This window comes from Solanum stenotomum, chromosome 4, assembly GCF_019186545.1.
Source record: "Solanum stenotomum isolate F172 chromosome 4, ASM1918654v1, whole genome shotgun sequence".
Taxonomy (NCBI): Eukaryota; Viridiplantae; Streptophyta; class Magnoliopsida; order Solanales; family Solanaceae; genus Solanum; species Solanum stenotomum.
The window spans coordinates 7,432,441-7,444,956 of NC_064285.1; the positions used below are offsets into that span (position 1 = coordinate 7,432,441).

A 12,516-nucleotide genomic window follows, 5' to 3' on the forward strand; every position below is an offset into this window, starting at 1 on the left:
AAACAGTTTAAATAAAAATCTCTGCAAAAGTTCCCTAGTAATGATCAAGCAGAATGAACTGCTCCTGAGTCATAAAAAAAAAGAACTTCTCCCACAGTATAAGGGTTTGGAGTTCGGACAACAAAAAATCATTATGGTTTGTTGCTGACATGAGATTTATTTATAACTTTTTACCCTATTGTTTTTGGACAAGTTCTTATTTATGATGTCCAACAAAAAGTCATTATTGTTTGTTATTGCCATAATGCTTGCTTTTCCAGAAAGAAAAAATTAAAGAGAAAAAAGGTCAGGCATTATATAGGTAAATACCTGCTATTCAGTCTCAACTCCATCATATGCACAAACAGATCAATACAACGATGACGAGCTAACTGAGAAGCATAAATCCCAACCAACTCTTCATGTTGCTTTGTAAATAGAAACATAGCATACCTGCAATTGCAGTTCAGGGTTCAGAAGCAGATAACGTAGTGCTAAAAAAAACCACAAACACTGGATATTGGACTATAACATTTGAAAATAACACTGAAAATAGTGCAGTACTACTTTGAGTTCTTACAAAACTGGAGCAGATATACTTGACACAATGAAAAAAAAAATGACAGATGAAGACATCAACTCTTCATGAAACGTGTCACAAAAGGCAAATCCGATCAATCAGGAACCAACATAAACAATATATTGATGAAAAACCAATATATGGTATCAAGTCTAGTTTATTTGTTTGAGTTTGGAGTTTAATGATTGCAAACCCACCTCAGTCAGAACTCCATTGGATTTCTTAGTCGATTTGGTATATCATAGCATAAAGATCTTAAATGTTTTATTGTCTTTACCTAGTGTTATGCACATGAAAGGACCTTGGAACAAATAGCTTTGTATCTTATTACGATAAATTTCTCAATAAATTGTTTGTCTACAAATTCTATTTAGATTATTGTCATGAGAAGGATGTGTGAAGATTACATATCAAACAAGAAACTTTTGTTAGGACAGGTTTATATATTTCATCACATGTATATTTTGTAATTAGGTAACTACTTGATAGTCTAATAGAATTGTTATTTTAGGCTGCCACCTAATGTAAGGTGCGTAATATAATCAGCACAAGGAATTTTACCATGGAAAACTTGTTGAGGGAGTAGAAAACCACGATCTACCCTTGTAGGATTTACCTCAAATTTCCACTAAAAACTAGAGCAATTTTAGGTTACAACTCTATAACCAAAAAGATAACTCCTTAGTACCTCACCCTTCCTAGTTGCAACTGCCCCTTTCAAGATTCTACCCAAAACTTGAAAGCCTTTACAACTCAAGAAACAAAAACCTATTACAAATCTTCTATGAAAGTAAATAGGTTTCAATTTAAGAACAATCAACTGAGCAACTCAAGAACAAAAGCAGAAGCTTCTTAGGAACAAGTTCTCTTTGTTGTCAGACTGATTCTCACAAAGCACTCCTCACAGTGAATACTATTGCTAAGAGCACATCTTGATCTGTGCGAATAGCGTCCTCTTCAATGGCATCAATATGGTTTTTATATAGGAGAGGTGATGGTTGAAATCCTATTATCTTCTTGTTCCAAAACCCATTGGAACTTAGTCAAGAAATTCAATCCCAATTGCACTTGCGACCTTCACCTGTGATTTCTCCTAATCCAAAGCTCTCTCCTTTTGTGCAAATATGATAATGCTTCCATGTTGAGTTCTTGTTCCTTGATCCACACGTTTGTGTCATAAACCAAATTCCTCAAGGAATACTTCTTGGACTTGGAATATGCTTCGCGTCAGCTGGGCATCGGCCGTCTCCCGTCTTCGCATCTCCAGAAGACGAGTCATAGAATATGTCTATAGAATATAAAATGATAAGCCTCAATACGAGTAGTACAAACTTCTAAATAATCGTTGCTCCATATATACTTCATCCTCGAGATCACCATGGATTAAAAGCGCTTTTATGTTCAACTGATAAAAAGACCAATGGCAAACAACAACCATGGATAGAAAAAGACGGACAGATGCTACTTTATCAACGGGGACAAATATCATTGTAATCAAGCCCAAAAAAATTAGATAACCTTTGGCAACAAGGCGGGACTTAATCGATCAATTTGGGAGTATGTTGGGAGACACAAGTCATACAATATGTCTGAACAATCGAAGCTATCTTAGAAGACGTGTGTTATGTGCTTATGCTGAAGGAACTCAATATAATTGGACAAAGAAATGATCCAACTTCCTGCAGCACCCATATCATCTTCAACCTTCCGTCAAGTGTCACAACAAGGCAATAGGAGCAAGATCTCACTAGAAAAGCAAAGTAATTGGCTTAGAAAAAATAATTCTTGTTGGTAAAACACTAAATTTGGTTGGAAAAGTCAAGCATCCCATATAAGGAAGTTACAGAAGTTCTATGAAGGTCCTTGATACCAGAAAAAAAAAGGGGTTGAACAATAAATTGAAATTTCCACCAAAAACTGGGACTAATAGTGTCGGGCCAGAGTTCCAATGATCGAAAATGAATGGAAATAGGGTGGATAGAGTCAGATTATGTAGATGAGCAACACAGAAAAAGATTCGCACCGAGATATGGTTGTAAATCACCACACATGTTGATTTTCTGCGGACATGTGGGAGCGCATCTAGCATCTGTTTCAGGTGGACTTCGTCTTGTTTTACTCACCAAAGAAATCCTAGTCTAACGGTAGCGTTATTTTATCACAACACTACCAAAATTTGAAGTTGAGTCTAATAGCTTTTCTCGTCACCGGAAAATGCACAGTGACTACACTTTCTTCATTCTTGATGTCGTTGATATTACACAGAGAATTTACCACAAGTGCTCTGATACCATAAGAAATAATGGAATGGGGTGGAGAAAACTCTGCTCGATCATTCTCTCAAGCCATTAGGGATTAAATAGCTAAGTCTACATACTCTAAGGAAAAAAAGAGAATCAAATACACAATTACAAGGAGTATATCATTTACAAGATACCTAGATTGTCCTAGAATATCTACACGATACTAACCTCGATTCTTTTATGCGTTTTTTTTCTTTGATAACACAATGGATGATTTAACAGTGAACAACCCATCCCTCCTCAACCCCCACCAACCTACATGAATCCTGCATAGAAGGTACTATGATCTGTTTGTAGAGTGCTTCCACCAAATTCTGGCACTCCCCGTCTCCCACTTATGTATATTCCTTCTAATCCTGAGGTCTTAAAGTAAAAGTACCCACACACCCAAATACCTTCCACATATGTTGGGAATTGGAGAATGGTGGTCCTTTCTCAAGAAAACCTCATTATGCCAAGCAGGGGCGGAGCTACGTGGAACCGAGGGGGGTCACCCGACCCCCTCGCAAAAAAATTACACTGTATATGTAAGGTCAAATTCTGGTTTTATGGGTATATTAATTAAAATGAACCCCCTCAACACTAAAGAGAAGGATAGCGGAATGGTCAAGGGGTTCAAGTTCCGCCTGAAAGGGCTGATTTTGAATCTCATCAGGCGCAATAGTTTTTTTCATCTTTTTTTTATGCTATAAAAGGGCTGAGAAGTTTTGGGCCCAGATTCCCAAACAAATGAAAAGGCCTCATTGGTTCAATGTGAAGCTTTATCCTTTTTATTTTTCATTATTTTCTTTTTATGCTATTTCTTTTCTTTTTTTTCAATTTGTCTTTGTTTAAATTTATTAGCCACATTCTTTGTAAATTTTTCTTTTAGATTCTTCTTATTTATATTTTTCATTTTGTTTCTACATAGTTCTCTTTATGTGTACTAAGTTGAAGAAACGATAAATTTTTATTAAATTTTAAATTGAGTTAGAAAAAATATTTATATATAATAAAGTAAATTAAATTTAACCAAACGAAGAAATATTAAAATTGTGAATAGTTTTTTAAACAAAATCTATTTAATTTAAATTTTTTTCTTTAATTTCATTGTATTTTTTTTCAATTTTATTCTAAGGAGATGAAAATTAAACTAATCTTATTTGATTTATTGATCATTTGTTTTTTTACAAATGACTAACCTAGTAAATTGAATTAATTGAACTAAAAAAAAAGATGATGTCATTTATTTATTTTCTAAATATGTCGATTTTTACCCCTTTAAAAAATCTTGGTGATTTTTATAGTAACATAGATTGAAAGGGCACTAATTCAGAATTTTTTTAATAAAAAAAATCAAAATAAAATAAAACATGACAAAACTTAAAAGAAAAAAAGAGCACAAGAATTTGAAAAAAAAAAAAACTCGATGGAGCAGGGTAAAAAGTAAGAAGAACCTACACGCGGCATAACAAGACAAGTTAAATTTAGCGAGTTAAGATTAATATTTTTCTTTCCCATCTCACGTATTTATTACTTTATACTTCGAACCCCCTTAGCGAACATCCTAGCTCCGCCACTGATGCCAAGATGCTCACAAGAGATGAGACGGTTTTCCTGCATGATGCAGTTTGGAATCCCAGGGCACCAAGAAAGGTACATTTCTTTGTATGGCTGGCAACTAGAGGAGCGATTATGACAGCTGAGAATCTGAGGAAAAGGAGGATCACCTATGTTAGTTGGTGATTTAAGTACAGAAACTCGGGAGAGGATATGGCAACTATCCTGTCAGGTTGCTTCAAGGTTATGATGGGTCATTTTGACATTGTTTGGACTACTGTGGTCTGTGGACTATGCCAGGGATGATAAAGGATGCGTTGTTTAGTTGGGCTTGTAGAAGACAGAAGAGAAGGTGCAAGACATGGAACATTGCTCCATTAGCCCTTATGTGGTTAGTGAGGAGAGAGAAATAGAAGACCTTATGAAGGAATTAAACATGATTTTGTACATTTGAAGAATAGCCTTTTTTATCCCTAGTTATTTTTGGTGCACCCATGAGACTCTGATAGTGCGGAACTGTGGATGCATGGGTGTCCATTGTAGAGAACCATTTATTTTTGTAGATTCTCTTTTTTGGTATACTGCTTGTATAAGGGAGCATTTTACCTTTTTCTGATGAAATGATTCCTTACTAGATCAAGACATATGTTGGATTGTCAGTTCTCTGAGGCTCGATAATCTCACTACATAAGGAAGGGAGGCCCTTAACGTATCCTTACCAGACTTGTTGTTCAAAAGCTTATTTCATTGCCAACCCCGCCCCCATAAAAGCGATCTGACCACTAAAGTCTTCCCATCCCTTCATGATACTCCTTCACAAGCCACAACCAAACAACACTATGAAAAAAATTCTAGTCGTCCACCCTCTTCCGTTGTGTTAATACTCTTCTGCAACCACTTCCCTCTATAAAAGTGTGCACCTCCACTCCAAATCTACATAACTACTTCCCAGGCAAAACTTTTTCTAAAACTCTGAGGACTTCCACTCCTAGCCTTCCCACTTCCCCAACTCACTAGGTGTAACTTTTTGATATTATGTCAAAAAAGATTAAGAATGATGATAAAAAAGAGCATTGAAGTTGACTCTATTTTGCCTTATCAGTATTAAAGTTGATTCTCATAGTTCTTGAAAATCCAGATGAATCTCTAATTTTGTTTTTTCTGTGATCCGTTGGAATCAGTTGAAAAATACATTTCAAGGCACTAGGGGAACAAAGATGAAGTATAATTCAAGAGACCTTGTTGTGTATGGTCTATGAAGTCTAACTTGATTGAACGTGTAAGAATGCTTCTAAGTTCATCGCATACAAATCAGTCGAATAATATTTTTGCAATTAGTACTAACTAAAGTAAGGCAAACTAGGTAGCTACATAATTTAAAAAGACATCTCAGAATCAATTGAATTACAGACATCGTAAACAAAGCAGTATAGAGCATTAATACAAAATGGTTGATAGGCGTTACCACACATTTCCAAGCTTTTAGTTTTCTCTTAAACTCATAATTTGCGTACCACGAATCAAATAAAATAGCTACAGCAAACTTTAACTGATTTTCCACCAAAACTACATAAGATGCTATAAGCAGTGAATTATGGACATGTTCTCCAAAATGTCATTTTAAAGAAACACATGAGATAAGATGAATAGAACATGAATATTGATTCCCTATATACCTTCTACATTTATCAATACCACCAAAAAAAGAATATGCTACATAGTACTTACATGTGAAGAATGAGGTCACCAACCGTCAGTAATTTCTCTCTAAAATCATCCTTCATTTGATCTTCGAGTAAGTATCGGAGCACAAGCACTAAGTGTGCACCAAGGCGCATCATTTGTGGATCACCATGAGGTCTAAGCGTAAAAAAATGCAGTCAGCATAAATCACATCAAACATAAACTTTGTTTCCAAGAATACAAGTACACATGCATATTGTGATAGTCTATTACTAAACACATGTATAGATAAATCACCCAAGTAATTCTAAGTTCTAACTATCAAGGAAACAGATTATTTTGTAAGATCCAGGAGCCAAAAACAACAAAAGTACTTCTGGAAGCCTAACCCCTTGGACAATTGACATCAGGAAATATAACATGCTTAATATAGAGGGGAGGCACAGTATGTGAAGTGTCTGCTAAAAGATTTTATGAGGTGGTCACACAAAATTCAATACAGTGCCAGAATAGGTAGACATCCTGGTTTATATCTCATTACTACTCCCTCCGCCCCATATTAGATGGGCATCTTACTAAAAATATTTGTCTCATATTACTTGATCACTTACTAAATCAAGATAGAATTAATTAATTTTTTCCCATTTTACCCCTACAATTAATATGGCCTTTGAAAGTTTAAACAAATTTTGAAGACCCAAGAAATTTTTTTTTCAAGAGGCAAATTAATATGAACGAAGGGAAAAATAGTAAAGTTGATCAATCTATTAATGATTTCTTAATCACCGTGTAAAATAGAAAGTGTCCATATAATATGGGATAGAGGGAGTACCATTTTAGAAAAGGAACTTTACGTGTTGGACAAGAAAAAGAACGAGACTGAAACATGAAGAGATGTGTTAGGAAGTAATTAAACAAAAAAAAGTATTTTGTTTCTAGCAACTTCAACTTTTTGATGAGGTGGTCTTACAATTCAATAGTGTTAAAATACTGTCAAGATTCTCAAAGATACTCTCAAGAAGCTTTACAAAGACAATAAGAATCAAAAACAACTGCAGCATAACTAAATCTTGGTGTGTATAAGCAACAGCGAAACTCAGCTCATGTACAATGAAATGTGAAAGGTTCACTTACTTGAAGAAGGTTTCATCATCTTCAGAAGGTGATATCCAAGACCATATGATGTCCAGCAAACTTGGTATGTCTCCTAACATAAGGTTCATCTGTTCAAAACTTTTGGTTAAAGCTGCAGAACAGATCAGTTCAACTAGAATACTTGGGAATTGATACCGTACTTAGCTAATATACACTAATTTCTTCTTCGTGGGGAAGATGTAATACTCCCTCTGTTTCAAAAAGAATGACCTACTTTTCTTTTTAGTCTGTTTCAAAAAGAATGACCCTTTTCCTTTTTTGACAACACTTTGATTTCAGCTTTTCATGTTGGCATGTTTAAGGCCACAAGATTAAAGGGCATTTGGGTACATGTGACATAACTTTAATTTTGGACCACAAGATTAGAAAAGTCTTCTTTATTTTCTTAAACTCCGTGCCAAGTCAAACTAGGTCATTCTTTTTGAAATGGAGGGAGTAACTTAGAATGACACCAAGGAAAAAGACAGGATACACTGTACCCAAAGTTATTACCCGCCCAAACTACTATATACACAGAACTGCTAAGGCAAAGAAAATGGAAGGAACTGGGCTTTTCTAAGACTGACACAAGACCAAGTGAGGAAGTCCTAAAATACCAGATTTTGTGGTGCACAGAGATATGGGTTCAGCTGCCACAGCAATACATTCAATGCGTACACGTTGTGAATTTGTGACAGGATAACATCAAAGAAATATGCCATCAGAAATTACTTAAATCAAAAGACAAGACAGACCAACTTTCACAGGCAGTGTTTCTTTGACATTCAACTCAGTAGACTGTATAACAGCTAAACACCACATAGTATTTACAATTTGTAGCACACTGAAGATAAATCTTTTTAATGTGCTACACTGCCTTTCTCATCAAGTGTACATAGTGAAGACTTGCATTTAACATAACCTACACTTCTGGAATTAAGTTGTTTGATGCAAATGATCGTGATTCGTGTGTATAGACTCACACAAGTATACTCGCTGGTAAGAGGCATCTTGTCATCTAAAAGGGGGGATACTAAATTTTCCAATTTCCAATAGATCAAAGGGACAAAATAGAGGCTAAAACAGATTAGTCTTCTAAAGAAAAAGTAAAATGGTTAATATACGATATGAAACGACTCTATACCTCAATTTGTCTCTGCTGCTCCTTGCACGATCGAGCAACAACTTCATGCACCGTGTCACTAGATTACAAAGAATTTTTACAGATTCCAGATAGGAAGTAGCAAAGAAAAATATGGAGCAAAATCTGGACAGCATAGTTACCTTGAGTGGAGTTTCTGAAGAAGAGCAGAAAGGTGCCTAGGTTGCTGATTCACAACTTGAAGTGGCCAACTATCAGGACCAACAGCTGGCTGAGAAGCGTCATCTGCAAAATCTAGACTAATTGCTTCTTCAAAATTCTTGAAGTGGTCACTTCCACCGGGTTGCAGGCGGGCCAATTCCACATCAACCTGAAAATCAAGCCATGATTTTGCCATGGCCCAGCAAGCAGACTGGAACAAGAAAATATTGATTTCAGTATCAAGAGCAACACTAAAATCAAAGAAGCAGCAGAAGGAAAAACAAAAGAGAAGTGGAAACCAAAGCTCCATATGAAAAATGCAAGCAAATGGTTGAAAATAAGTTCATCCTCCAAACAAAAGGATGAACCTAAATGCAGTAAGGCAATTTGTGATGAAAGAACAAAAACGGTTTATGCTGAAATAGTGCTGTCAATACAATCAAACCAGGTTAAGAAAATGTGCATTCAGATGCAAAAAAACACAGTTCATATCTTTAATTCAAATCTGAAATAGTGCTGTCAACACAATCAAACCAGGTTAAGAAAATGTGCATTCAGATGCAAAAAAACACAGTTCATATTTTTAATTCAAATTCAGTGAGTAGTTCTCTTACACTAAATATCTAATTTCTTAGTTCTAAACAAATAGCATATTCATCCGTAATATTTTATCAACAAATGTTTTGTCCATTAGTTACTGTTGCTGCTCCCTAAAGACAGAAATCATGAGCACTGAAACGCATACCTTAATGCCTTGGTCTTGCACCAAAACGTTGTATGACTATGGTAAAGTACACTCTACTGCACCTAACATGAGGGCTCAAGTACACATCAAGAGTGTTGTTGTATAACTACAGTGAAGTGCACTGTACCGTACCTAACTTGAGGACTCAAGTACGCATCAAGAGTGCCTTTAACAATAGTTGATAGAGGAGTATAATGCAAAGTTGACCATAGGACTATGGAATGACAATGTGTATCATGTGGTTGAAGCAACTGTTTAAAGAATTGAAACTCAGAAAGTTGATAAAGATCAAGTTAATTTGTGAAACCAACTAGTCAACTACCATTGCATGTTGCTTCTAACTCAAACGCCTGATAGGATCAAGCACGTTGAGACTAATTATGATCTTTTCTTCTATCACGTAGAAGATTTCATTGATAATATAACAAGGCATTATGGCAGCATACAAGAGGTATACCAAAAAATGGAGAGACATACAAAATATGGTTCTCCCCAAAAGACACCCAATCCTCTATACAAACAAGAACTACATGGGTGCACCAAAAGTAAATAAGGGATCAGAGACTATTTCTCAATTGAGCAAAAGCTCATCTCCACCCTTCAAAAGCTCGACTATTCTCTCTTTCCAAATGACCGACAAAAACCAACAGTAACATTACAAGTCTTGTGCCTTTTTTCTCCTAGCTCCACTCTTCCAGCTGAACATCAACTCCTTCACGGATTTTGGCATAACCCAAGGAACACCAAACCATCTAATAATATAACACCATAACCTCGTGGCTAGTTTGTAATGCACGTCCTCGCCTATCTCCTTACATAGGAAACACCAGCTTATGCAAACAAACTTTCTTTTCCTAAGATTGTTCGTCGTCACTATCACCCCCTAGTCGCCAACCACGTGAAGAAGCACACCTTAATCAGCACCTTAGGTATTCAGACCGAACTAAGGGAAACTATCATCCACCCTAACCAGAAGCTTCTCATAGAAAGACTCGACAGAGAACACTCTGTTATTTCCCAACTCCCAACTCAAAGCATCGGGTCTGATTATGACCTTATTCATAAGAAGATACATTCTAAACACATTTCCAATAACAATTCATTACCTAGCAGATACGTCAACTAAAGCTTGCAGATTTCTTCTAAATCAACTCTATAAGAGTATCAATTGATTACCACTTTATTCATAAAAAGATACATTCTAGACGTATCTATACTAGTTTTGTGGTTCAATTCATTAGCTAGTAGATATGTTCACAACAGCACCCCAAGGATTAAGTACGTGTGAAGCAATAATCTTTAATCTACAATTTAGAAGTGTAAGTATGAGCTCAGGTTTCTTAAGGACATATGTAGTCCATTTTACACTTTTGCATCTTTGTTTGTCAAATAATTATTTTATAGATTCCAGAAAACAGCCTAGTGTGCAATTCGTATAGAAATACAGCTTTACATTCACAATTTCTTTGTCACTTTTATTTTTTTAAAATCTACTTCACAGTGAATAAAATTTTGAGGAACAAAACGAACAAGGTTATTTGAGGAGTAAATTCATTTAATAAAAAATTAAAAAGAAAAGTGAGGGCCATCCATCTAGATAACCCGTGATTAGACCCTCCCTAGGGTTAGGGTCTAGTTTCCGGATGAAACCTCCTCATTTTAAAGTATTAACTGGGACCTGGACAGTGGGCCNAAGAGGTCATTTTTTTGAAACTGACTAAAAAGGAAAGGAGGTGATTCTTTGTGAAACGGAAGGAGTAATAAAAAATTAAAAAGAAAAGTGAGGGCCATCCATCTAGATAACGTTAGGGTCTAGTTTCCGGATGAAACCTCCTCATTTTAAAGTATTAACTGGGACCTGGACAGTGGGCCAGTTTTTTAGGGGGGTCTAGACCCATCCCATTTTCATTTCATGTATATCTAGAGTCTTTTCTTTCTCTTTTTTTTTTTTGCTCATTTGTATATCTAGAGTCATTATATGTATTTAGGTTCATTGTATAGAACATTCAAATGAACAGGCAATAATTAGGAGTCCTAATAATTAGAGAATTGTATTAAAGAAATTGAATAATCTGATGACATATTGGAGTCCTTCCTCTCCCAATCTCAATGTTCCCTTCTAGAAGTAAAGTTTTAAGTTATGACAGTAATGATCAGAATCTGTACAATATCTATAAGACTAGTGACGTTTCTAGAAGAGATCAAATCAACATTCAGCAAAATTTTCAATCCCACGGCTACCAAACCTGTAGTATCATGGATATTAAAACACAAAAAACACCGCATTTAGGAATGCAGGAATCTTATACCTCCCAATCCACACATGTTGGAAGAATGCGTTTCAGATTACTGCACTGGGCTGCATATACTGCTGCTTCATACTTCCCACCATCTTGATCAGCAATTCTCTTCAATATAGAGAAAACAAGTTCCATCAGTTCAACTGAAACCAACCCCATCAACACAATCATAGATGGAGAACTATCCAGCATAAACCCAACATATCTTGCATATAATATGAATAAACAATTATTTTTGGACGAAACAAAAGCTAGAAATGGTATAGGAAAATCTCATCACTTGAATTCCTATTTCCTACCTCGGAAGCACAATAGCAAGCCCATTTCCAGAGACGCCATTGATGACCAATTCCACTTTCCAGCTCAATGGCCTGTAAGGTTCTGTTCTTGCCATTTCTCACTAGGGCTTCCATGGAAGGAAACTGATCAAACCCTCTGAATGGAGATAGTGTTGCAGCTCTCCATGACTGTCAAGTTAATGCTTTTATCAGATAAAGGATATAGTGTCATACTTACCCAAAAAGATTGGCATACCTGTCCAGCTGACCGGCAGAGGCTGCATGCTTCTTCCAGTCTCCCGGCCCTTGACAGAGTCCAGACATCCTCCAGAAGAGATTCCTCTTGTTTCTACAGGTCCAAGTAACATACACCATCAGTTGATGAGATATCTAGGCATCATGAAATCCACCAATATAGACTATAGACTCCCTCTAACAGTGGCTACAAAGATCTTGGTTTTTCCATTTCTTTTCTACTATCCCCACCCCCTTCTTCATATGATTAATTAATAAAGCAAACAGGGAAACATGAGATGCATAATAAATGATACATAAATTGAAAAGGACTACCATGAATGTAGATAGGCATAAAGAGGGTGGAAGAAGACATGAGATTCCCAGGAGAAAGCTGAAGCATGGTGGCTTATGCCATATCTAAGCCTACGCCTACAG

At 36.0% G+C, this 12,516-nt stretch overlaps 1 protein-coding gene across 1 annotated transcript in view; it reads right to left on the reverse strand.

The window, feature by feature from the left end:
* LOC125861716 (nuclear pore complex protein NUP107) overlaps nt 1-12,516 on the reverse strand; it is a 34,129-nt gene that overhangs the window by 5,790 nt on the left and 15,823 nt on the right. The window contains exons 8-15 of the mRNA XM_049541575.1: nt 12,101-12,193; nt 11,866-12,033; nt 11,576-11,674; nt 8,503-8,732; nt 8,363-8,420; nt 7,219-7,307; nt 6,130-6,261; nt 310-432 (exon numbers count right to left, since the gene is read on the reverse strand). Of these exons, the coding sequence (XP_049397532.1) occupies nt 310-432; nt 6,130-6,261; nt 7,219-7,307; nt 8,363-8,420; nt 8,503-8,732; nt 11,576-11,674; nt 11,866-12,033; nt 12,101-12,193 (992 nt within the window). The remainder of the gene's footprint in view (nt 1-309; nt 433-6,129; nt 6,262-7,218; nt 7,308-8,362; nt 8,421-8,502; nt 8,733-11,575; nt 11,675-11,865; nt 12,034-12,100; nt 12,194-12,516) is intronic.